The sequence below is a fragment of the Acyrthosiphon pisum genome, chromosome A2, assembly GCF_005508785.2.
Source record: "Acyrthosiphon pisum isolate AL4f chromosome A2, pea_aphid_22Mar2018_4r6ur, whole genome shotgun sequence".
Taxonomy (NCBI): domain Eukaryota; kingdom Metazoa; phylum Arthropoda; class Insecta; order Hemiptera; family Aphididae; genus Acyrthosiphon; species Acyrthosiphon pisum.
This window is the reverse complement of record NC_042495.1, coordinates 4,021,545-4,047,389: the sequence shown is the minus strand read 5'-3', so window position 1 is coordinate 4,047,389 and position 25,845 is coordinate 4,021,545. Positions and strand designations below refer to the sequence as shown.

Below are 25,845 nucleotides of genomic sequence, written 5' to 3'. Positions count from 1 at the left end.
CCCCCCCCCCTTGTATACGCCCTGGACCACGACAATAGTTAGCTATAGTGCAAAGCTGCCAAACCCGGATAACGGATAAATTGGGTCCCGGGACACCATACAATTAGTGGGCCCACTTTCAACTTTAACTTCAAAATAATTTTATCATTACATATATCATTTATATTATTCTATAATTTTTTACTATACAAAAAATAAACAGAGAGTATATCTTATGTCATTGTACGCGGATTCATGTACACGACATCGCGTACTAGTCGCCGCTTGCCGCCGTCAACCATTGCTCCCGCGGCCGTCACCATTCTGGCCTCGCCTGCTGACGCACCCGTGACACTCGTCTACCCGCAGGACTGGCTGTGAGGACTTAGCAATGGTGACCAGTGGCCTAAAACTTGCATATCCACATCCATTCGCCATCTCGTATCCTCCCATCCTGGTTTATTGTGTCTCCTTCCTATGTATTTTTTTTTATTTAATCATTCTTTATACCTATCTTGTTTTTTCTTGCTCTTTGTATTTCTCTAAATTGTTTGTCCCCCTCCTTTTTGGATTTAAGTTTCTACACATACCTAACATAAAAGGCATAGCCACTTTGTGCTCATTTTTTCTGATTACTTTTCTTCTATTCTTCAAAATTGTTTTCCCCTTTTATGAATTAAAAATCATATTATATATCTACTTATATGATGTTAATAATAGCAACTTTGCTCTACTTTTTTTCCAATGACAAAATTTGTTTTTTCTCAAAAATATATGTTCACCTTTTTGTATTTGAATCATGTGTCCATGTACCTATATATATAAAATGTTTATGACACTTTTGTTTTGTCCAATCAATAAATATTTTTTTGTATACACAAAAAAATATTGTACCTTATTTTTTCGTACTGATTAGTGTATATAAATTATGAATCAACTATTATAAATTGAACGATTAAAAAATCGTTACATTATATATTTTCAACAGAAAATGTGTTACCGTCAAACTGGATGACTTGAAGCTGGGAGGTGACTTGGAACAATTGTGTTATTATTTTTATAACAGCGTTTAATTTTATGCTGGATAAGGGAAATAAAATTCTGTCTCCACAACAATATTTTTTTGAACGTTTTGTTAGCGTTTTGTTATCATCGAAAATTTTTTATCTATCTTATCGATAAGCTATGTGAAACAACCATAATTTAATAAAAAAATCCAAATTTTCAACTCCTAAATTAAGAGCTTCGAAAGTGTTACTTCAGCTTCAAAAATCAAATTATTGTTATTTTTTAGTGAATTCCTAATGTGTTGTTAATGTTAATCGTTAAGTAGAATTAGGAAATAATATTATTTAAACTTTTTAGGGTTGTTTTTATTTTCCGTAAAAAATAAGTGGGTATTACTAGGAACATAGATAAATAGGTCCCTATATTACTTGGTAACGAAATTTTCGAAATTTTTTTTTTTTTCTTATACAAAGTTTAGTTATATAAATATGTTGGTTAAATTTATTTGAGGAGCAAAGACTGCAACTCATAAAAAAGCAGGTAAGTGGATGTCACTCTGCTGTAAAGTAGATTACAAGTGGGCCATTGTATAATGGTTGTATTAGACTTGAATTCAATGATATAATATCATTGTATAAGAAAAATGATTCTGAGCGAGACGGTTTGTCAGTCTGGATATTTTATATTTTGTTATTATTTACTTTATCATGTAAGTTGAATTAATATTAAAATATTATAATTTATTATTCGTTTCTATGGTGATAAACAAAGCGTTAGAAATTAAAATCCCATTTTTAGCGTTTTTTCGTAATTTTCCGGTGGTTTTCCCCGTGGTCATAAATAACTATTAAGAAAATCGAAAAATGACCTCTCTAAACTACCATCTTGATCCAATTTGCTAAAAGATAAGGTACTATATGTTGAAATCGAAACACTCCTTCTAAAAGAAATTTTGTATACAGGATATAAAAATAAAAAAAATAAAAAAATAAACACCATTGTAAAAACAATAGCTTCCTCGCTCCGCTCAGAATCTAAAAAAGTATTATTTGGTAATAAATAGGTAGGTCCCTAGTTTTAAAAAAAATTTTAAATAGTTTTTAGATTAATAAAAATATGGTTTTTAACATATTTTTTTTAAAAATAATTGTAGTGTCCACTGTCCACTGTCCAAGTCACCTTCCAAAAATGATAAAATGTAATCTGCATTTGAAAAAACGCATGTTACAAGTCACCTAAAACTCCGGGTGACTTGGAACAAGCACATTTTATTATTTTTTTACCTTAATTTACTTAAGAACTTTATTTTTTTTTTTTGCTCAATCTATTCCTTGGAAGTGTACGACACTGCATGATTTTTTACAGAATTTAACTATCAATAATGAATGTGGTACAGTAGTTAAAAGGTCAAAATCGTTCCAATAGTCACCCGGATTGACCTTCGATCTGCAGTATACAACGCTACATGTGTATTATCAGTATTAATACATTTTATTTATGTATTATATGAATAAGACATGTATTTATAAAACTACTAGCTGATCCCGTACACTTCGTTGCCCTTTAAAAATGCCAACTCTATATGAATAATATTAGATTCTGAGCGGAACGAAAGAATGTACCTACCTATTGGTTTTACAATGATATGTGTTCTTTTTTTTTCTGTCTGTCAGCAATATTATGGATAGTTGGCATGCTTGAGATCAGCATCTTTTCTGATAGAAAAATGAACCTAGTTAGTACTTTTGGGAGGTCAAAATTGAAAATTCCAAGGAGTTTTAGAAAGCGTCGAGAAAAACTACCGACAAATTACGAAAAACCGCTAAAAATGGGATTTTAATTTCTAACGCTTTGTTTATCCCCACAACAACGAATAAAAAAAAAATAATATTATAAGGATTACGCTAACTGCTCAGAATCGTTTTTCGTATACAATGGTTTATCGTAATTCGTAATTGTATTCAAATATAACACATCCATTATAACTACCCACCTACTAGCTGATCCTATGCACTTCGTTGCCCATTAAAAATGCCAACTCTATATGAATATTGAATAATATGTTTGATTTTATAATATAACGGTAGCAACTATTTTAAACCAATGGCAACCAATAATTATTATTATTATAATAGCTTTAAAACGCATGTAAACCATTTATAAACAAAAATTCCATCGGAAATCTCAAAATCCCTGTTTGAGCACCTCCCAGGGTTGGTCCTCTCCCTTTTTAAATTAGCCTATCTTCTGCCCAGAGGTCTAATCTATCTCTGTACCAAATTTCATCAACATCGGTCCAGCCGTTTAGGTACCTACACACAGACAGACAGACAAACATTCATTTATATATATATATATAATATATAGATAAATATTCACATAAACATACACACACGGCCTTGCTTATATGTCCCACAAAATTCAACAATTATTATTATTTTTGTTAATATTTTACGAATGGGTTCGTTGTAATCAAAACTGAACACTCCCCAATCCCCATCCACCACAACTAACTCAGTTTTCAGCTTTTAGGTCTGCGTAGGGCGTAGCTGGGCGAATTGCAAAAATTGAATTACGAGTGAATAATAAAATATATGTATATATATGATTCTGACCTCAGCTCCTTGTAAGCTGGACACGAATTGAAACGTCGCAGTGGGTTACGAGTGATTTATTGAATATTAAATTATTACCAAAAAAAAACGCAGGAAAATATATTAGTCATAACTCATAAAGAAGGTTCAAAAGGTAGGTACCTTGTAAATGAGTAGGCTTAAATTAATGCATTGAATTCAACGATAAATTATTGTACGTAGTATACGTGCCTCTACGAAAAACCATTTTGAATTGTAAAAGTTCCAACTTCTAAATAGTGTAAAGTAGGTTTATATTTTACAATAACAAAATTTCTATTTCTATTAGTATGTTGAATTGGCAATTGGCATTTGCCAAAACACAATGGTATACCTATATTATTGTATGTTATATACTATTATGGTGTTTACTTTTTTGTTATGATATAATATATTATTATTGTCGTTCACTATTATATAATTTAATATATATATATATAGGTATGATATAAACCGTATCGTATATTAGTTTAAATGGATTCGTGGCAATAAAAGCTTGAAATTAGCTTAAATATTATTTTTTAAAAATGCATTGTGTATAAGCAAATACACATTAAAAGGAAACTTAGATTACATTTTCGAGGTTTTTGATAAAAATACCATCAATATTTATCGGGAGTAAACTATTTAACTATACAAATTTAAATTGTTCAAATACTATTTAATTGCCTAAAATCATAAAATATAAAATATAACGTAATTATAATTTATATAGGTACCCATTGTTAAAATAATTTTTATTAACTTCGTGCTATGAGAAATTGTTTGACTTAGAATTTTACAAACCGGTGTTATTTCTGGTGCATACATAAAATAGGAACTGTTCATAGTTTCAAACTGCCTGTAAGACATTTTTACTTTAAGTGTCAATAACAGACAAATGTACAAGCCCGGATTAAGACATCTTGAGGCCCAGGGGCAGTGGCGGCGAACGCGTATTTTTTATGGGGCGGTTCGCCCCAGTGTTTGCTTTGTGATAGTTGAATTTACAATATAATCATGTGGGTGGTAACTAATTTTTATACTTTGTCCCGCCAAATTAAAAACTAGTCGACGCCACAAGTTTTAAATGGGGCCCCTGCACGAAAAAAACGATGTACCTATATTATATTATTTAATATTAGGTACCTGTTATAATAATTAATAAATATATATAGGTATTAGTTACATAGCAAAAAATAATGAATAATGTATCACTTTATTTATAAATACTTATTATAATTTACAAGCTTTTTTCCTCGCTAAATAATCATCGATTTTTTAGGTTATTTATGCAGTGTTAAAGCCTATAATGAAAAAAGTGATGGGCAAATCTGAGGCCTCTAAATAAATTCTAAGTATCGAAACCCGGGGGCAATAGCCCCCCCTGGATCCCCCCTTAATCCGTGCTTGCAAATGTACATAGTAGATAAATCACGTTTTTAATAAGAAAATTAAAAATAATTATAATCTTTAGCTGGTATAGTAGGTATATTAGTATATTATACAAAATCAGAAATAAAACATAAGCATAATCAATGTGCACTAAGATACCGTGCCTATAGTATAGGCCATGGTTTAAATATGCAATGTTATTGCACATAATTCATATTGTTGTCAAACAAAAATAAATTGGCAGCGTAAGGACTAAGGGTATGATCCATATCATAGTATAGCCAGTATGCGTCGTCCCCATTTTAATTCCTCAACGTGATAAAATTATATAGTGGGGGTACTATTGCAATAACCTTGTATATTTAAGCCATGGTATAGGCCCTATATAATAAAAGAAAAATAATCATGGTTATCTAAGCTATAGTTTATCTAGGGATAGGTAATAGGTATGCTACACCGCCATTTCGCAACTAATAATGTTATATGAGTATGAATTTTTCCCCCTTTATTTTATCATTGATAAATGAATCGCAAAATGGTGGCATAGAAATGGTGAATTGGTCACATAGATTACCAGAATCATTTTGAATAAAGAAAAAATAAACAGTAACAGTAAAACTTAAATAAAACAAGTATGAAGTATAAGTTTATTTTTATTCTTAACAACAATTTGAAATTTCAGTTATTAGCTGTATATAAACCGTGAACATCATAAAGATAAACAGTAAATATATTAATAATTTAACAATATTACACTTATAAACTATAAAACAGTATGTGTTGGAAATATTTTTAATACTATTAATTCATAAACTAAACAAACTTACTAACAGCATTTTCGAATTAAATAACACTAGTTGGTCTAAAAACTAAAAACTGTATAGGCATGTACTTGTCACTTGTGTGAATATTTAGGAAGAGTTATGGCTTCATAAAAAGTGCTCAAGGCTCAAGCCCTCAAATAATAATATATTTTTCTTCACAACTAATCATCAATATGAAAAATACAAGTACAAATCACAATTAGGTTTCCTATGAAATGGCACTATTATAAAATTAAATGTTTGAAAAATAAATAAAAACCAGTTCTTAAGGCCTGCACCATTGCCCAAAAGGATCTACTAAAGAAGTGTATATTAATAAGTAATAACCAAATCAAAATGCTATTACACAGAATAGTTGTTTTAGGTAAATATAATTTAAATTTTAAAAACTACTAATGTAAATTAGTAGTCAATTTTTAACATTACATAGAATTAACAATCTAATAAAATCAAAAACCTCCATTCCAACATTAAATAGCAATTAGTATCCACACATTATTATCTTAACTAGCATAAAACATATAGTACTTAGTTAATATTATAATATAAATAACACCAATACTAATATTAGTATTTACCTAAAATTAATAAAGTATTGATAAGTACTAAATAGATATGAATCCTTGCTAAGAACCATTTCTCATAACTAGAGTGTATATTGTCTTTCTCAATCTCTTACTTATCTCTAATAAAGATTAAATGTTATGATTAATTTAAATTTGTACCTAAATTAATAGAATATAAATGTGTAACAAACAATTAGTATCAGCAATACATTTGTACATGATTCATTTGTAAATTCTGTAAATTAATATTCGATAATAAAATATTAAAATAAATATTACAAAATTAGTTTTACAGTTATCGAGAAAAAAATAAATGATAATTATTTATAGTCATTAGTAAAATATTAAACAAAATAGAATTATAAAAATCTAAATAAAGTTTAGTCTGTGTATTTAAAAAAAATGTTAACAAGTATAATATATCAAGTTACATGTATATTTTCGCCTATTAAATCATATAGTGAAAATAGTTTTAAAATTTTCTGAGTAACAAATAATAATTTTTGTAAAATTAAGTTATAATATGTTGTCAGCAAAAATAAATATATGTTTTTTTTTAATGTGGTTGAGTTTCAAATACCTCTAATATATTTATATATACTTAAAGACAAGAGGAATTTTAGTTGGTCCCATGAAATTAAAAATTTTTTACAAAAACTAGAAATTTGCTACTAAAGCAGAAAAAAAAACATATTTTCAATAAAACAGTTATTACTTAATACATTTTTGAACTATCAGTTTAAAAAGATAACTAATTAATAAATTGTAATAATTGTTTTATTTATTTGCCTATTAAAGTATTAAACAGAACTACTGCAAAATAGTTTATAAAAAAATATTAAATTGACAGTTTTTTTTTTACATGTATCAGTCAATATCTACAATACCCTAATCTTTTTTTATAAGGGATTCTGACAAAAATTATGACATGACCAGTCTGAAAATTGTTTACCACTTCTAAATGTGCTTAAATAAACTAAAATGTCAACTCATAGTATTATTAGTGAGTAATATTGTTATTATATTTTGTTACACCGACAATTTTCAAAATTAACGCTTACAATCTTCATAAGCACTTATTTTAAAACATTAAAATAAGCAAAGAAATTATCCATTTTTAAATGTATGAATTAATACAAAAACAATATGATGAACAGTGCTACTGATAATCAACTAATCATATGTTATTGTATTGATATATTTTTATTGGCCAGTCATGACAGACACAACAAATAGCAAAAATAAACAAAGACGAGCTGAATATTACTACTAAAATTAGGTTATTACTAATTGAGTTCAAAGGCAAAATTCTATCAAAAATACATTGAGGAAAAAATTATTTGGTTTTTGTCAGTGTTTAGGTGTCAGTCTATGTTATCTCAAAATAGAAAATATATAGAAAAAAAACATAAAAATAACTATACTATATTATAAATTACATAAAATTTTAAAACAAAGTAACACGACATACATTTCCTTTGCTAGAGTCAAGCCAAACAAAAAAAGCAAATGCTTTAAATTATAACAAATTTAGAGTTTTGAATTTTAATAATATTAACTGATTCATATTTTTAGAATTGCTTTGTGCTTATACTCTTGTATATTTAAACCCTAAACTGCTCAAGTAATCTACCACAACTCTTCTTCTTCTTCTCCAGTAGCAACCAGGTTGGATGTGACATCAACATTCTAAAAAAATTAAATAAATATTAACAGAATTTAAGCATTTTGCTATTTCGGTATATATATTTTAGACTAATATAATAGTGTATAATAAAACAAATAAATAATGCAGTATTTATTGTTTCCGAAAATAATAAGACAACTGGATAGTTAATATTAAACATTAAATATTTATCTTCATGTTACCGTTCTTATATCGTTGAAATTGTCAATGGTCGGGGAAGCTAGAATACGTTCAGCAGCATCATTTAGAAATGATGGTACTTCTTGATCTGCCTAAAATATATAATTTTCAACATGTTATTTTATAATTGAAATTTTAAGAATAATATAATTATCTTTTAATTTTATTAATTTTTTTGAAAATATTGTATGTATTACAATGCTAATATTTAAACACAACTTAATTTCAAATTTATACTTTTTCCAGCAAAAGAACATTCCAATTCAATTATGCGCATACCAACTTGACACACGGCTATTGAAGCCAATTCCACTATGACAGAGTTTTGCATGGGGATGCGCAGAAAAACCAATTTTCATTATCACATTGGTTAGAGTATAGTAATTTGGGTATTATAATAAATTGAGTTAAATAAAATTGTTAATATTGATCAATTTAGCTTATTTTTTAAGAATTAGTATTAATGGAAACTTACTTGTTTGAGAATTTTAATTAATTCTGCAGCTAGTGGACCATCAGATTCTGGGTCAAAAAATGAAATAGCTTTACCAGCATTTCCTAATCTACCAGTACGCCCAATCCGATGGACATACTCATCAATTGTTTTTGGTAGATCAAAGTTCACTACATAATTCACACCTTTTATGTCTGGTAATACAAAAAAAAAAATATATTACTAATAATATTCTATAACAATAAAATAATAATTTAAAGTAAACACCTAATCCACGAGCTGCAACAGCAGTGGCTACTAAAATTTTCATTCTATTCGTTTTGAAATCTCTTAATGCTTGTTCTCGTTCAGGTTGCTCACGTGCACCATGAATACTTGTAGTAGGAAAATCCACTTCACTTAAATATGCAGCTGTATAATCCGCAACTTTTTTTCTTTCAACAAACACTATTGTACCTTGACAATTTTCTAAAATAATAAAAATACAATTGGTTATAAACTATAATATTTGTATAAGATTTAGATACATGAACAATTGCATCAATATTTTAATATTTTAATTTATAGTAAATTATTTAATATTTAACATCAATAAGCATACCCATTTCTTTAATTATATCAAGTAATGCATTTTTTTTTTTAAACTTTGTGACTTCTATTACTGTTTGCACAACATCTTTACATGCTCCTCCTATTTCCCCAACAGCTACAAATATATAATCTGATTTCAAGTAAGAAGTGGCCATATGTTGTATTGGACTTGCAAATGTAGCAGAGAACATAATTGTCTGTCTCGATTCCTAGAAAAATTATTCTCATTAAAACTTCTGTCATAGTTGCATCACCACATTGTATATGAATTCAAGCCTGGGCAAGTTAATGATAATTTTTAACTGAGTTAATGGAAAACATTTTAAAAAGTTTAAAGTTAACAGTTAACCTATTTTTTTTTATCTCAGTTAAGTTAAAAGTTATATGAACATTTTCAATTAACTTAATAACTCAAGTTAAGTTGTTATTTTTTTTTTATATATAATATCAATATAATTACCCAGTAATATGGTTTAAAATAATAAAAATCATAAATATTATTGAACACAGGAAAAAGCCAATAGCTTTTCTATACATAGGTACTGAATTAATAGAATTATGTAGTCGGTACGAAAAGCATACAAAATTGAAAATGCCGAAACAAATACAATATTTTGATTTATTTATACAAATAAGTATTATACATATTACACAGACCAAGTCTCCAGTTAGTGAAGAGTGTAGACTGAATGTATTGAGAGAATTCAAAATTCTATAATTTAATAATTTAATCAAAAAAAATAAAAATAAACGTATTTCACTGGACACTGATAATCACATCATAGTTACACAAAAACTGAACCACGGTATTGTAAATCTTAAGTGCTGAGAGAGCCGAGAACGAAAAGTGAACCCATGTGGGCTATGATTATTTTGTCTACTGACAATATTGACTGTTTATAAAATATATAAACATTCAAAATATAAATATATATGAGCATAACCTAATTAGTTTTAATTTAAAAATAACCTATTTATGCCGAAAATATTTTACAATATGTTCTTGAGAATTGTACATTTTTGATTCATATCTATATCAATAAAATTAAATAATATCATATTACTTATTAGTTATTAGTATTTATTAATTATTATTATTACAATATGCCCGTATGCCGCAGTATGGTATGGTATATCTTTATATATATGATACACCTATATGTATTTAATTGAGTTATTTTTCTTGAAGAATTCTGGTTAATGGAACAAGAAATTAATTTAACTATATTTGTGATTCCCTATTCTAGTAAATGGTTATGTAATACCAATAATAATTTTTATTTTTGTTATATTTATTATTTAATTATTTATAAATTATTAATTAACTTAACTTGAATTTGATTAAAAGTAACTCGTTATTTATTAAGTTTATATCAATTTAAATATGTTAAGATAAAAATTAAATTTAAAAAAATTAAAATTAACTTAACTTTTAACTTTTTAACGCGTTTATACCCAGGCTTAAATATAATACATCTCATTTACTATTAATATATTTATATTTATATATAATAAACTAGCTAATCCTGCACGGTGTTCCCTATGACAAATTAAATGCCTGTGGATTTACTCCATCTTAAACACTGTTAATGTAAACTGCACAGAATTTGAAGACAGATATTTGGGTTGTTTTGATTATATACAAAATAAAGGTGTAAAACTATATCTTATCATAATAACTTTTATTTACTAAGGATTACATTACCAGTCAAAATCAGTTCATCCGGTTTGAACGTTTTTCGAGACATACAGCCAAATATTCTTGTGAGAGTTTCATGCAATATTACATTTAATTGTATAGGTTAGGTTAAGTATATTCAGTGTTGGGTTACATTTAAAAAGTAATTAAGTTACTTTAGTGGTTACTTAGAGATAAATGTGGTTAAGTTACTTTACTTGTTACTCAAATAAATTTGTAATGAAATTACTTAACTTATAGAAAATGGCCATATACATATTGCCCTAAATTGTTTTTCTCGGACAAAAAGCTTGAGATGTAATAAAAGGATCACCTATGTTTAAATAGTTTTTTTTTAATTTTAAATGTTTCATTAATAACTATTTAGATACAAGTTTATATCATAAAATCAAATATATAATATACCTTAAGCCAAAATAATATATAATTGATTCATGTTTATTTGTGTATATAACTTGTCGACACTGGTCGGCTGTTTTATATCTTACCGACCATGGTCAGGCATCTAGACATAGTGTATATAAATTATCATTTATATTTTTGAACAAAGAAAACTTACTATGGAAGGCATAGTCGAATTTGTTAATACTTGTTCTATATCAGGTTTGAATCCCATATCTAACATTCTGTCAGCTTCATCCAAAACAAAAAATTTAACTGATGAGAAAGTCACAATACCTTTTTCAACAAAATCAATCAGACGTCCTGGTGTAGCAGTTAATATGTGAACTCCTCTCTGCATGGAGAAATTTGTCATAGTTAAAATATAAGTTCAAAGGAGTGGATTTATTTTTTAATAATTAAACTATATAAAATTACATTACCTGAAGGATTTTAGATTTTTGGTGGTAAACAGATGTACCTCCATACAGTAGTCCATTTCTAATATCAGTTCCTTTACTAAATTTCCATACACATTCACTAATTTGTGAAACCAACTCTCTTGTAGGCGCAATAATAACTACATGCGGTTCACAATGATGTTCATCGTAAATTAATTGTGTTGGTTGCTTCAGTAAATTATGCAAAATAGGTAAGACATATGCTGCCTAAAAAAAATTTAACTTTATACATATTTTGTTGAGTATTTAAAATTAAATTAACTTACAGTTTTTCCAGAACCAGTCTGAGCACTGGCCATCAAATCTCTGCCTTCAATGATAATAGGTATTGCATAATTTTGTACAGGAGTTGGTGTAGAGAAATTACAGTTAGATAAGTTGTCTAGCAAAATAGTGCGCAAACCAGAACTTTGAAAAGATGTCATACTTTTTGGAGGGTTAGTTCCACTCACTTTTACTTCAATAGTATTATACTTGTCAAAATTACTCCCTGCCTCAATTCCAGCAATAGACTCTTCATTTTCAATATCGGGAGGAATGTACGGTGCTTTTGTAATAGTTGGTTTATCATTTTCATTTTTTTTATGACTATCTTCACTATACCCATGCCAGCCAAATGATACTGATTGATCTCGCCTTCCACCTCTACCGCGGTTAAACCCTCGTCCTCGACCTCGATGACCTGGGGGAGTGTTACCACCATGATTATCAATACCGGAGCCATATTCATCCCTAAATGATTCATTTTCTTCGTCATATCTTTTTGTGACACCTCGACCGCGACCACGACCACGGCCACGTACATGTCCATTATTTGAAGAGGAATCATTATTGGATGATTTTTCATAAGAATTATTAGCATTGTTTGATTTATCATATCCTCCTGTTCCCTTACGATATCCTGAGTTATTTTTATTACTATAATGATATTTTGGTTCAGTTTCAGTAAGCCAAGTGTCTTGTGTGTTTTCATTATTAGAGAAACCACAGTTATTTTCTTGTGTTTCTATAACGACATTTTCAGGCACCGAATTATCATTTAATATAGTATCATTTAATGTTTTTGCTATATTCTGCTCATGGTCAACATAAGAAACATTTTCATTGTTTTTCCATTCGCCAACAGCAGGCTGGCTGATTTTATTAGCGTCTGATGAATTACCAACAGTTTCTTCCATAGTGAGATATCTGTAGGTATAGATTTTTAAATATTTAGATCATAAATTAAGTCTTAAACTATTATTTAAATTATATAATATTATATTTTAATTGGAGCGTCAAAAAAATTATTGAACTTTTACAAATTTGTGTATTGATATGACAGAAAATAATAAATATTGATCACATTTAATTTTATTTTTATATAGATCACAAGAAAAATTAATATTCTCAATATTATTTAATAAAATAGTTAATATTAACATTTAAAATAAGAAAACTTTGAAACAACTAAACTAAAATCTGTTTTTTTTTTACACAAATAAGTTATTTTTAATTTTAATATTTAAATAATTAAACTTATTCTAATTTCCTAAAGAAAAGGGTCTTCAATTAACACGTTGAGTGCCTCGTAGTATTTGGCGCACATTGCCTGAGAATCCGCGCGAAATCGGTCCCGGGAAAAAATAACCATTACTTTGCTAAAAATAAACGAAAATAAAATCCGAATACACCGTTGAAAAGAAGACATTTCACTGAATAACCACATATAAAAACGGAAGAATTGCTCTGATAACCGAGTAAATTATAAGGCCATAAGATGCCTATACAAATTGTCGACTACCCGTCGACCGCGGCGCTCAACGTGTTAAAATACCTATTTATAATAAGTGAAAAAATAAGAATCAAAAAACAATACTTAATAGAAATGATTAGTTCAATAATTGTAAGCTAAAAGTTAAGGTAAAACAAATTATGTTCCTAATTAAAAGTAACAAATACATTTTTGCATTGTGTTCATGCAATAAAAATCACAAAGAAAATAGTTATGTTTTTAATGCTGGTCCACACTAGTCACCAAAGTGATTTGAATAAAAACTCAAATTTCCCTACATCGTCAAATAGATACAACCTACATTTTTTTAAAACAAAAATACTCTTTAATTATTCGTTTCTGTATGGACAACATAAAACAACAATAACCTACGTCAAATCAGTAATTATTAAATGTTGTTAATGTAATATTGATAAGTACCTAATTTTAATATTTACTCAAACAATTACCTATTGTGTTCGAACGGTCGGAAACGGTGCTAGTTACAGACCACACTGCCACAGTGCTCTTGTTGCGTCGACGTTGATAACAATATAGTTCTCTTCTAAATTAAGAAACAAATTAATAAAAGCACCAAACTATAAGAACGCCAATGCCCAAAATTATTGTATTAGAGTAAGTAAAATCTGTCAAACGACAGACGCCACATACTCAGTACTCACATAAGTATTGCGCGGACTTGGACCAAATCTGAACTTTTGCGATCATACCATGTTGTTTATATAGTTAAGTATAAGCAATGAATTACGAAATTATGAATCGAAATCACGTTATCCTGAATTCGTTAAAAAAAGGCCCATCTACGACAATCCAATGCCCGTTAACCGCATTCCACATCCACAATAATTACCAATATAGTAATACACGAGTACGCCTGCACGCCACAAGTCTTAACTCACAACCTAAAAAACAAAATAATAACAACAACAACAATCTAGTCCAATCACAGAATGATGACTGCCGATTGTGCGCATGCGTCATGACTCCCGTATTACTATCATTTTGGGTCCGGATTTTAAATAAAATTTTACCACAGAATAGAATAGGTATATAATAATTTTACCACGGAACTCCAACAACTGATTAATTTAAATAGACTCTTTCTTAGTTCATAGATAAGTATAAATGTGTAATATTATAAGTCTTAGTCCATGCCCCTCCACCCCGGGGTTTTTTCTACATAACAATGTCATAACCACGGACTAAGATATAAGAGGGTATTATGCAAGGTGGATTTATAAATCCACCTTGGTATAATGTTTATAACTATGTCTATGTGTCTATGTCTCATGTCTGTGATCATGAGTAAATTAATGGCCATGAACCACGAACTAAGATAACTACAAAGTACTAACTACTAAGCAATGCGCATAATAATCATTAACCTATGACATTATGCTATTTTGTGTAGAGAGCCTCAATATATTAACTCTTGAGGCTATCTAATTTTTTATTTCTGTTGTATAAGGATTAAGGCCTATCATAGTAAATAATAATATATAGTTTTATAAGAGTAAAAAATGTAGGAGATTTATATTTTGTTCAACACAGACACACAGTTGTGTTGTTGCATATTTGAAGATATATCGATTGTTTACTATTATTTTAACGATCTATAATTCTATAAGATTCTACAATTATTATTACTTATTAAATATAGGGAATGCGACTTTAGGCGACTAGGCAAGTTTATACTGTACCTGCAGATTACCTGAAGCTCACTTCAATAATTCTTTACCAAAGAATAATTTAACATTATTTTTTTTAAATTACCTACTTTAGTACTATTACAATTAATGTAGGTAATTAAACATAAAACAACACTGTCAACACTTAACTTGTTTAAATGAATAATGAGTGATGACATTAAAAAAAAAATAATAACTTAGTTTTATACTTTTTACTTTTTTCAGTTTATTTAAAATTAATTAAGTTTTTTTTTTAAATACCTAGTTTATTTGAAGTTATTTACAATCTATAGTCTATACTAGTGAGTAATGTAGTAGTTTCATATAGAATCATTACGAATAGAATTTTATCAAAATATATTTGCTGCCAGAATGCTTAATAAGCATCTATTATATGACGACAAAATTATCCCATACCAAATGTAATCTGACATTATTTATTAATTCACGTTACTACCTATATTGTTTCGCATTCTACACATTTTATTGCATTTTATATCGTATCTATAAAATATATAATTTTCAACATATTATTTTCAAGAATAATATAATCATCTATTAATTTTATTAATTTTTAAAAATATTTTATATTTTGCAATGCTAATATTTAAACAAAATTTAATTGCAAATTTATATTTTTTCCAGCAAAAGAACATTCCGATTCTAGCTATTGAAACCAATTTCGCTATGGTAGGGTTTCGCATGAGAATGCGCAGAAAAACTTATTTTCATTATCACACTGGATAGAGTATAGTAATTTAGGTATTATAATAAACCGTTAATATTAATCAGTTTAGATTATTTCTTAAGAATTAGTATTAATGAAAACTTACTAATTATTTGAGAGTTACAATTAATTCAGGAGCTAGTGGACCATCAGATTCTGGGACAAAAAATGAAATATAAAATTTATTTACGGTAATTGAGAACGTTTTTGTTCTGCTATTGGCTTTTACATATTTTTTATTAATCATTATATTGTGCGGGTCGCGACTCTCTTATCGCTGGCCATGCCTATTATTGAGACATAATGAATTATAGATTCTGGGCGGAGCAATGAATGTACCTATGACCTATTGATTTTACAATGTGTTTTTATGTGTTATCGTCTGTGTTCAGGGATGGATAGGTACTATTAATGTTACAGGGAAATATTTGAAAGGGCACCCAAACTGATAAAAAATTTGGTCGCTTCGACGAGATATTCAATCTAACACATTTATCCATAAACAAAATGTTTCGTGCGAAAACGTATACTTATAGTTTGGTGGGGACTGGGAAAACGGCATATCTATAAGTAAAATGCTTTTTTCGGTTGTAAAGGATTTTTGAAAAATTTCGCGTAAGGTCGTACATATTCCGTACTAAATATCGGGCAAAAAAAAATTGCAAAAAAACAATATGGGGGAGGGGGGGAGGGTAGTGAAACATACGAGGATATTTCGGTCTTCGATTATCGATAAAATTTTAAAATATTATGTCAAAGATCCGCAAGCAAATTCTTGACCTGTCGTGGTATTATTATATTATTAAAAATAACTGTAGGTAATAATAATTTATGTAAAAAAATGAATACTATTAAATTTAAACTATTCCTATTAGGTGAATATTTTATTCTGCAAAAAAACAATGTGTAGACCTGAGTTGGCCCTCCAACATAAACGTAGACGGGGACCCACAGGGAAAATCAGTGAATCTAGTCGGTTCACATTGCGGTAGTTCATTTCAGAGAGGAAGAGGACAAATCAAAAAATTAGGAAAAACGGGAATTTTAAAGAAAAAAAAATAATCGGTTTTCGACAAATTTGATTTTGGTTTATGGTGTTATTATAAAAAAAGACATGGCATTTACACTGAATGAAAGCATTTTCTATAGATGTCATTAAAATTGTATACGTTGAATCAAAAAGCTTGAAAATTTAATACAGGGTTCTTAATATATTGTTACAAATTGCAGTTGAAAAGTATAAAAAGTACTGTCACACATTTTTTTATAAGCATTTAAAATTCGAATGTTGACACAATTTATCCAATTTAAAATTAAAAAGTTAGGCAAGTGGATGTCGCTCTGCTGTACTGTAGATTACAAATGGGTCACTAACTTATAGTTACTTATCGGTATTGTATGTTCACTTAAGTATTTAACTTAACTTAACTTGAGTTAATTATCTTCATTAACTTGACCACCTTTGTGCATACAACGTACTTACATACCTATAGGTACTCGACTAATCAACGTAGGTAAATCAAAATACAATGTCTTTATCAATAAATATTCTAATTATGAATATATTATATAGTGAATGTAATAATATTATTTAATAATTATTATCAACTAGTACAACATCGGTGACCACATTGGAGGTATGTATAACGTATAAGGTTGATGTTATAAAATGCTGGTATATAAACTGCAATTTGCAAGTAGTCTCAATATTTCATCAAATGGATAATAATATTTGGATAAAATAGTGAAAGAAAGCCGTGTGTACTTTCGAATGGATTTTATGGCGCCTTTTACAATATGGTGTAAAATCGTGCGCCCGGTACATCTTGCAATGCAACTATGCATACAAGGTTTCTTATCACATTATACAAAAAAACAGGCAACTAGGCGAGTGGCAACACAGTGTTGTTCACACACAACTACAACACAAACTACTATAATATTATAACTACCTTTGGATACACAACTTGTACAATCACTCCAGTATTATTCTTATAGTATTTACTTTTATGTTACAGTCGATTTACATTGTACAAAAAACAAAATAATAAATACTAGGTATATTGTAATACTCTTTCGTGGGCCGTGGTGTCTCCTTTGAATCGTCGAGACACCGAAAAAAAAATGGCTGTGGCCGGAGAACCTTTGAACTTAGCAAAAGGCGAGTTTTAGTTAACAGTTTTAATTTTTTAATGTGTGGAGGTATATAATTTGATATATGTAATTTTCACAGATGTCAAACGTGCCATCGAACTGTTGGAAAAGCTCCAGAAAAGTAATAAATCTGCAATCCAATCTTTTATATTAAACCAAAGTTAAACTACTTGTATACTTTTGTCTAGCTGGAGAAGTGCCGGTAACCAAATTAGCTGCGTTGCAAAAAGTATTGCAGAGCGACTTCTTAGCATCGGTGCGGGAAGTGTACGAACACGTTTATGAAACTGTTGATATACAAGGATCTCAGGTGCTTAACATTTAATACATAATTTGTATCTGTACTGACCTATATTACAATTTTTTTTGGTAGGATGTACGTGCGTCAGCTACAGCTAAAGCAACCGTCGCCGCTTTTGCTGCTAGTGAAGGTCATGCTCATCCAAGAGTAGTGGAATTGCCCAAAACAGAAGAAGGACTTGGATTTAATGTGATGGGTGGCCGAGAACAAAATTCTCCGATCTATATATCACGCATTATACCCAGTGGTGTAGCTGATAGACACGGTGGTTTAAAGCGAGGGGATCAACTTTTGTCAGTTAACGGAGTGGTTGGTTGCTTTTCAAACTTTATTTATTATATTGTGTTTATTCTTACCTAAATAAAATATTTTTGCAGTGTGTTGAAGGTGAAAATCATGAAAAAGCTGTAGAGTTACTAAAACAAGCCCAAGGATCTGTTAAATTAGTTGTCAGATACACACCAAAAGTTTTGGAAGAAATGGAAATGCGATTTGACAAGCAACGTGCTGCTCGAAGGAAGCAACTAAACCAATAATTATATATTGTTGGTATGAACATTAGTCTACATAACTATGAATAGTATTTTATCAACTTAAATGGCATACTTATTTAGTTTAAAGGTTGTTAAAGTATTCTTATAATATGGTTATCACTAAGTCTTATCCTTACTCATACATTGATGTCCTCTATTCAAAGTAAAATTGTGTTTTGTGTTTGAAATAACAACCCTAAATTATATACAATAATGTAGTAATTTAATTTAATTAATTAATAAGTAACAACAAATTGATTTACTTAAACTATATGCTTAGGTTAATCAACGTAGAAATAACAATATGCCGACAAATAATTGTAGATTTAAACCCACCATTAAAATAATTTATTGTAGGTATCACACATCATATAAAAGAACTACATTTCTTAAATTTGGTTATTCTCTTCACATCTATAAGAACTTGTTATTTGGTTTCATTTCATAAATGTAATTTTAAATCATACTATTTACATTTTATTTGTATAATACACATCTCAATACACATCATAATATAAAAATGTTAAGATGTTTAAAGTTTTTATTTAGGTAAATGTTAATTGTTTAATATTATTTATAAAAATTCAATCTTGTGTTTATTAAACTAACACTGTTATCCACTTTAGTAAAACCACCTTTCTTTTAGATAACTTTTATAAGTATTATTGAATATAAATTATAATATAAACAATTATTATTCATTGTGATCATGCCGAAGTTTTGAAAATTACTTTTGCACCACCATTATTAAAATGAATTCAGTGATCCAACAAGGTTCATATGACATTCAAGTGTTGTTTATATTTTATAATTTTTTGTTATTACTTATTTTTTATTGTGGATATTGCTTACACTAAGCAAATACATTTTGAGTTTATTGAGTATTTATAATATTATAGTTATATCTACATGAATACATAGTTTTATTATTTAATTAGTGTTTCTAAGAATTTTTATTTATGGCTATAAGCCTAAAACTAATTTCATCAACACTATTATAGATAACTTATAATATACTTTATAGTTTAAGATTATCCCATTTTTTTTTCAGTGTTATAATTTATAATAATATGAAGTATGATTCACACTATATATTGTCAAATAATTACAGATAAAATCTGCAACTATCATTTATTACTTAATTATTATACTAAATAATAAATATTATGGTTAATCATTATTCATTACCTGCTTACAAATTGTAATTAAATAAATATATTATAATTAATTACAATGTATAGAAACAATATTGAGTTTATTTAATAAGTCCAATTTTCATTTGATAATTAATAAAACCATGTATCATTGGTTAGTGAGAAATACTAAAATAGTATAATATCAAATGGAAATGTAGTTGCTTCCATTATTATTTATTACTTAATACCTACTTAAAAAATTATATTAAAAAACCAGGCAAGTCACTTTACTGTATTAAAGGCTTCAAGTGTACTTTATAACTAAGTAGGTCACTGAGATGAATGTGTTAAATTTGAATTCAATAATAAATTATTGCATGTAAAAAACAATTCTGAGTGGAGGATGAAAGAATTATGAATGATGTATCAGGCTAATGCTGAGAGCTGCATTCAAATATATTAATATTGTATGTAACTGTTGCCTAAATTATAATGGATCAATCAAATCCTGGAATCCATTTTGAAAAATGTGGGACAAAAAGTCCGGATTCATTTTTTTATTGTCAGACAAAAAGTCCGAAAATACAAAATATTCTATAATTATAATTACGTATAATTAATATTCATTTAAAAATGTAATTAATTTTCTTATACAATATTGATATATTATATTCGATTACTACTCTTCATACTTACCTACAGTTTACAAATATTATAGTCCCATATTAAAATTTAAAATAATGTATAATATTCACTATAATAATAATTATAATTAAAAAAATAAGTTACATTTTCTAAACAATGATGTATGCGATTTCAAAAAAATATATTTTTAAAAACTTTTTTAATATTTGTAAAAAACAAATGGTTTGTATTTTTCTTATACATATTTGAATTACTTTTATATTGACCATTATTTTAAATAATAAGTTAGGAATGGTAGGTGTTCAAATATTTATTTTTTTATTTTTACAAGATATTTACAATCTAATCAGAGAACAATAAGCAAAGTAGATAAGAGTAATAAAAAAACATGAGTAATATGACGGAAGAAGCCACCCAATGATCACACTACCTATTTTGTTTAGAGTTTAGTAGGAGGATTTGATCTAGGATTCAAGCATCTAGCAGGTCACGACACCAATTACGTTTAAGACGTCTGACGGGGTCACCTGGAATCGAAGGGACTGCTAGATTTTTTATTAAAGGGTTAGGATGATTAAGTAACCTACTGTGAAAATCAAAGCAAATATATTAATATTGTAGGTATAAGAAAATGAATTACATTTTTAAATTATATTAATTATATAAGAAATGTATACAACTTTGTATTATATTATATTATCAATTATTAATATAATTATTAAAGAAAATGTAATATTTTGTATTTTTGCATATTTCGTCCAATTTTTTTCAAAACAGACTTTTTGAGTGATTAGTGATTACCGCCTACACGTAGATGATCTAAGGCCATAAATAATATATTATTATCACGAACTAAGATATTATACTGGACTGGTCATGACAAGGTTGGAGGTTGTGGGGGGTTGACCACGAAATGTAGTTCAACTGGCGGAGTTCGGGGGGATATTTTCCTTTTAGCATTACTAGCGCCATCCTGGTGGATACTTATGGAACTAGAACACATCGTACCATAGACCTATAAAAGAAGGTCTATGCATCGTACAAATTTATAGTTCCATAAGTATCCACTAGGATGGCGCTATTAATGCTAAAAGGAAAATATCCCCTCTAAGTCCGCCTGTTGTGCTACATTTCGTAACCACCATATTCAGGCCGGGTTGCATAAAGAACAGTCTGTACATTTATTACCGGCTCTGTAATTTACCGGCCCTGTAAAGTTTTAATGATCGTGTAAACTATATGTAAACTATGCTATAGTGTTGCATAAATAAATATTAAATTATTGATAACCGTGGACCGTGGTTACCAAATAAATTAAACCATAATAAACCATGTGTTATTCTTATCATTCTAATAATATTACCGATCTGTAAGTAGTTACAGATGCAAAATCCTATCTGCAGTTTACAGGTCGGATAGCCGATAATTTACAGAGCCGGTAACTTTACCGAGCGTTCAAGCAACACCTAATTTTATTTACAGAGCTATTAACGCACTTACAGATCTGTAAGTCGTTACAGAACGTTTATGCAACCCGGCCTCAGTGTCCGTGATTAATGATTATTATGTTATAATCACAGATGTATTAATAATTATTATATTTATCTGTGTATTTTATCTACATCGTGCTGTGGATACCACGCGATCAATGTGGATATTTAGATATATATCCACCTTGCACGCGATACCGTGTTGTCACTAGTCGACGAGATAACGCGTGATGGCGGTGATAACAACGTACGGCGGCTATTGCAATTCGTATTTCTTAAATCATACTGCATAATATGCAATCAGAGTAATCAGAGTATCAGACATACTTAAATACATTATACTGCCAGTGCCAGCCACTCATTTTAAATTGCGTTCCCGGACATACGGCAATGGAGTTAGTGGCCGGTGCTAGTTCAAATTGTTTAAAGTTGTCCGGCGTTCGTAGTTAGCATAAAATATGCTGTCCCGATGCAATTTTCTCGCAATAGCGAGATTGAACGTGTTCGTCCCTCGTCGGCTGTTCGTTTCTTGTACGGGTTGTTTATGCAAGTGTACAACCACAACGTCCGGACAGAGGAAACAACAATTTTGTCGCGACCTCGGAAGTTTTACCGCCGCACACAACCTTAGATCACACATACATTACACTTGCGGCAGACAACAGACTATGACTACAATGACTCCGCCGCCGCCGCCACCACCGCCGGACGACGACAAGTCGCAAAGTATCTTCCAGAGGTTCAAGAACATGGCCAAAAAGTACTGGTACATTGTGCTACCCGTTCACCTGGTTACATCGACCGTATGGTTTGGTTCGTTTTACTTCATTGCCAGCATATGCGATGTGCCCGCCCTGTTGGAAAAGTTGGGCATTCCCGATTATATTATTGACAAAGTAAGGGACGGCAACTCATGGACCAGTTACTTGGTTATTGCCTATGGTCTGTATAAAATTTTTACGCCACTCAGATATATGGTAACACTAGGCGGCACTGGTATGACCATACGGTATTTGAAAAGAATAGGGTATGTAATCGGTGAACCGTCATGTCCCAAGAAGCCATAAACATTATAAAGACGCACATTACTCTATAGTATATTTATAAGATTGTTTGAATATGTTAATGAATAGATAAAAGTCTATTGTGATTTTATAATTTTCTGTAATATCTATAACAAACATAATATTTTAATGTTGTAAAAGTGTTATCACAATATATTCTATTAGATGTCAATTAAAACTGTTTTTTTTTTTGTTATTGTATTATTACAACTTTTTTAATCCTTGAAAAATATTGAATCTAAAAGCTTGACCAACGATTAAAAAAACAACATAATATTATGTACTAAAGTAGTAATTTGTTGCTGGATTGCATGAAAAATGTATTAGGCAGTTTAATGATTCAATAAAATTGAACGGCTCAGTCTTGGCTCTTAGGCCATTAACTCACTATTGATCCGTTAAATTTTTACAGATTGTTCATGCAACTCGATATGTGTGTACTATTTTTTTTATATGTTAGTAGCAACCTAACATTTTTTAAAGTAATGATGCCCCTGTATACCCAGATGGATACGCTCACTCCTCTCCAAATAAGCCTCTGGACCTACTGAACGGGGTATAATTCGCAGTATAATCACTAATCCGTCATGAAACTATTTTGTTAATTTAAAGATCACTCAATCTAGCTGATGACAAACTTAGATGATTATTTTAATGAGATTGATATTATTAACAAAATTATAAATATGATGAAAGTGGAAAAGTATTCACGTTGCTTAACATGTTTTCACATTGAAAGTGTTTGAATCATTATTTCTTTATTGTTTCTTATCATTATTTTTTACTGCTAAAGTTTACTTTATAAATAGTGAGATATATGAGAATAATATTTGAATATCTACTAATGAATGTCATTGAGAATGGTAAAATGTAATAAATAATTTAAATTATCTCAAAAAATAGTCATTATGTAAATAAAATTATTTTAAATAGGTACCTACCTACTAAAGTCTCATAATTAAATTACATTTTTATTAGTCTCATTCATATTATGTGTGAATATATTTTGTATAGTTCAGTGAATAAAATCACATGCACACTCAATAAACATACCTAGATGTTAATGATAAGCAATTACCAACAAGTAGTACCTAGTTTGATTTAATATTGATTCAGAGAAATCTAGATTCGCCTTGTGAAAATCTATTATTCAGTTGACTGGCTTTTTTCAATATTGATTGTTTCTGAGCGTTATCGAATTTGTTACATTGCAGATCAATATCCCTACTAAAAGGTCTTCTTTCTGCAGGTTCTTCTTTAATCTTTTCCTAAAAAAAATCAATAAAATCACTTCTTTAAAAATCTTAAATATGGTTTCATTTAAGTTAAGGATATCCTGAAATTAGACCTTCTGGTCACATTTTGGGCTGTTAATCAGCTGATTGGTTGAACAATTCATTTTAGGTTTTTGGTCTGTGTAGTAGTATTAACTATTAAGTATTAAACTCAATGATCATTGAAAGTTATAACTGGTAAAATAAAATATAATTTTTGGTTTTATTAAATTTACCTTTTTTTGTTTTTTTAGTTTTTCTTGGTGCATTTCTAATAATGAATAAGGTTTCCGTTTTACTGAAGTTTCCGCCAGTTTTTCCATTTCCTCGTCGCGTTTTTGAATTGCGATCAGTTTCAATGCTTCCATGTCTGTTTCTTCAGCAGTTTTTGGTTCTTGAACTTTACGTTGTTTATCTGTCGGCGTGTCAGTCCATTCTGATCGGTTACTCATATCGGGAGCCTCTCGTTTCCTGAACTGCCTTGCCCCTAAACCTAGGTTGGCAGCTTTTTCTGGTGGCAGCTCCAACATCCATTTCTCTCGAACCGTTTCCTGTTTGTTGTCGTCATATACCTACATAGAAGTAATTGCGTTAGTTCAATTCAAACAATTGAAACAAAGTGCGCTTACAAATATCATGCTTATGCAAGTAAATAAACTGTACAAACTTCTCCGGCAAATTTTCGTTTCATATATTCAGCTCGCAAATCCAATTGTTTCTGTATGAATAGTTGCTCGGAGTCTGATGTTATCAGCTCGGCCGGTAATGGACCAAAACCCGAGATGTCTTCATCAATCTGGGCGGCTACTGTATCTTCTATTTTGAAATCCAAGGGCAACGACGGTCCTGGAGCGCGTTTCTGCGGAACCAGGTGTGGTGGTAAGCTAGGTCCGTACGAGTGATTTAGTTCACCGGCCTCTGTTCCTGGTGTATTGGCCTCGTGTTTACCACCGTCGGAGCTGGACAGGCCGGGTGGCAGGACTGGCCCGATGGGTTTGGCCACGGCGTCTCTCAACTCACTCGCAGACGGCGTTGCCACAGACACAGATTTTGGACGCACGTCGCTCTTGAGCGGAACGATCGGAACGTGATATTCGTGATCGTCTTTGGGTTTGTGTTTGTTCTTTGAATGTTTGTGTTTTTTGTGCTTTTTGTGTTCTTTTCCCATAGTTGTCGCTGTCTACGGTGCATGCGAACGATTACTAAAACGTTTACCCGATTC

General features: G+C 29.5%; 4 protein-coding genes across 4 annotated transcripts in view; 2 read left to right on the top strand and 2 right to left on the bottom strand.

The window, feature by feature from the left end:
• Positions 1-7,566: 7,566 nt before the first annotated feature.
• On the bottom strand, positions 7,567-14,565 carry LOC100159418 (ATP-dependent RNA helicase vasa). The gene is made up of 10 exons (XM_001948614.4): positions 14,274-14,565; positions 14,061-14,155; positions 12,104-13,025; positions 11,820-12,044; positions 11,555-11,731; positions 9,307-9,505; positions 8,973-9,173; positions 8,727-8,899; positions 8,254-8,343; positions 7,567-8,073 (listed from the first exon to the last, which is right to left on the bottom strand). Exons 3-10 carry the CDS (start codon positions 13,013-13,015, stop codon positions 8,014-8,016), a joined length of 2,037 nt encoding a protein of 678 aa, XP_001948649.2. The 5' UTR covers positions 13,016-13,025; positions 14,061-14,155; positions 14,274-14,565; the 3' UTR covers positions 7,567-8,013.
• A 3,367-nt stretch (positions 14,566-17,932) lies between these two features.
• On the top strand, positions 17,933-20,261 carry LOC100163503 (protein lin-7 homolog C). The gene is made up of 5 exons (XM_001951013.5): positions 17,933-18,187; positions 18,260-18,301; positions 18,369-18,490; positions 18,554-18,790; positions 18,859-20,261. The coding sequence occupies exons 1-5, from the start codon at positions 18,151-18,153 to the stop codon at positions 19,015-19,017; spliced, it is 597 nt and encodes a 198-aa protein (XP_001951048.1). The 5' UTR covers positions 17,933-18,150; the 3' UTR covers positions 19,018-20,261.
• A 2,344-nt stretch (positions 20,262-22,605) lies between these two features.
• On the top strand, positions 22,606-23,517 carry ACYPI52223 (protein FAM210A). Its single transcript, NM_001301093.1, is given in 1 exon segment — positions 22,606-23,517. A coding segment is annotated over 1 exon segment (609 nt). The 5' UTR covers positions 22,606-22,743; the 3' UTR covers positions 23,353-23,517.
• Positions 23,518-23,668: 151 nt separating this feature from the next.
• The window catches only part of LOC100165567 (GPALPP motifs-containing protein 1), a 2,430-nt gene continuing 253 nt past the window's right edge, over positions 23,669-25,845 (bottom strand). The window contains exons 2-4 of the mRNA XM_001950889.5: positions 25,291-25,845; positions 24,860-25,195; positions 23,669-24,617 (exon numbers count right to left, since the gene is read on the bottom strand). Of these exons, the coding sequence (XP_001950924.1) occupies positions 24,462-24,617; positions 24,860-25,195; positions 25,291-25,791 (993 nt within the window). The 5' untranslated portion in view covers positions 25,792-25,845 and the 3' untranslated portion in view covers positions 23,669-24,461. The remainder of the gene's footprint in view (positions 24,618-24,859; positions 25,196-25,290) is intronic.

Bases quoted from the DNA above. Each gene is read 5' to 3' on its own strand.
- LOC100163503 (XM_001951013.5), top strand. From the start codon at position 18,151: ATGGCTGTGGCCGGAGAACCTTTGAACTTAGCAAAAG. The intron at 18,188-18,259 runs GCGAGTTTTAGT...TAATTTTCACAG, and splicing joins ACCTTTGAACTTAGCAAAAG to ATGTCAAACGTGCCATCGAA. The intron at 18,302-18,368 runs GTAATAAATCTG...ACTTTTGTCTAG, and splicing joins GTTGGAAAAGCTCCAGAAAA to CTGGAGAAGTGCCGGTAACC.
- LOC100159418 (XM_001948614.4), bottom strand. From the start codon at position 13,015: ATGGAAGAAACTGTTGGTAATTCATCAGACGCTAATAAAATCAGCCAG. The intron at 11,732-11,819 runs GTAATGTAATTT...TTCTCCATGCAG, and splicing joins AAAAATCTAAAATCCTTCAG to AGAGGAGTTCACATATTAAC. The intron at 8,074-8,253 runs GTAACATGAAGA...TAATTTTTTTAG, and splicing joins ATTTCAACGATATAAGAACG to AATGTTGATGTCACATCCAA.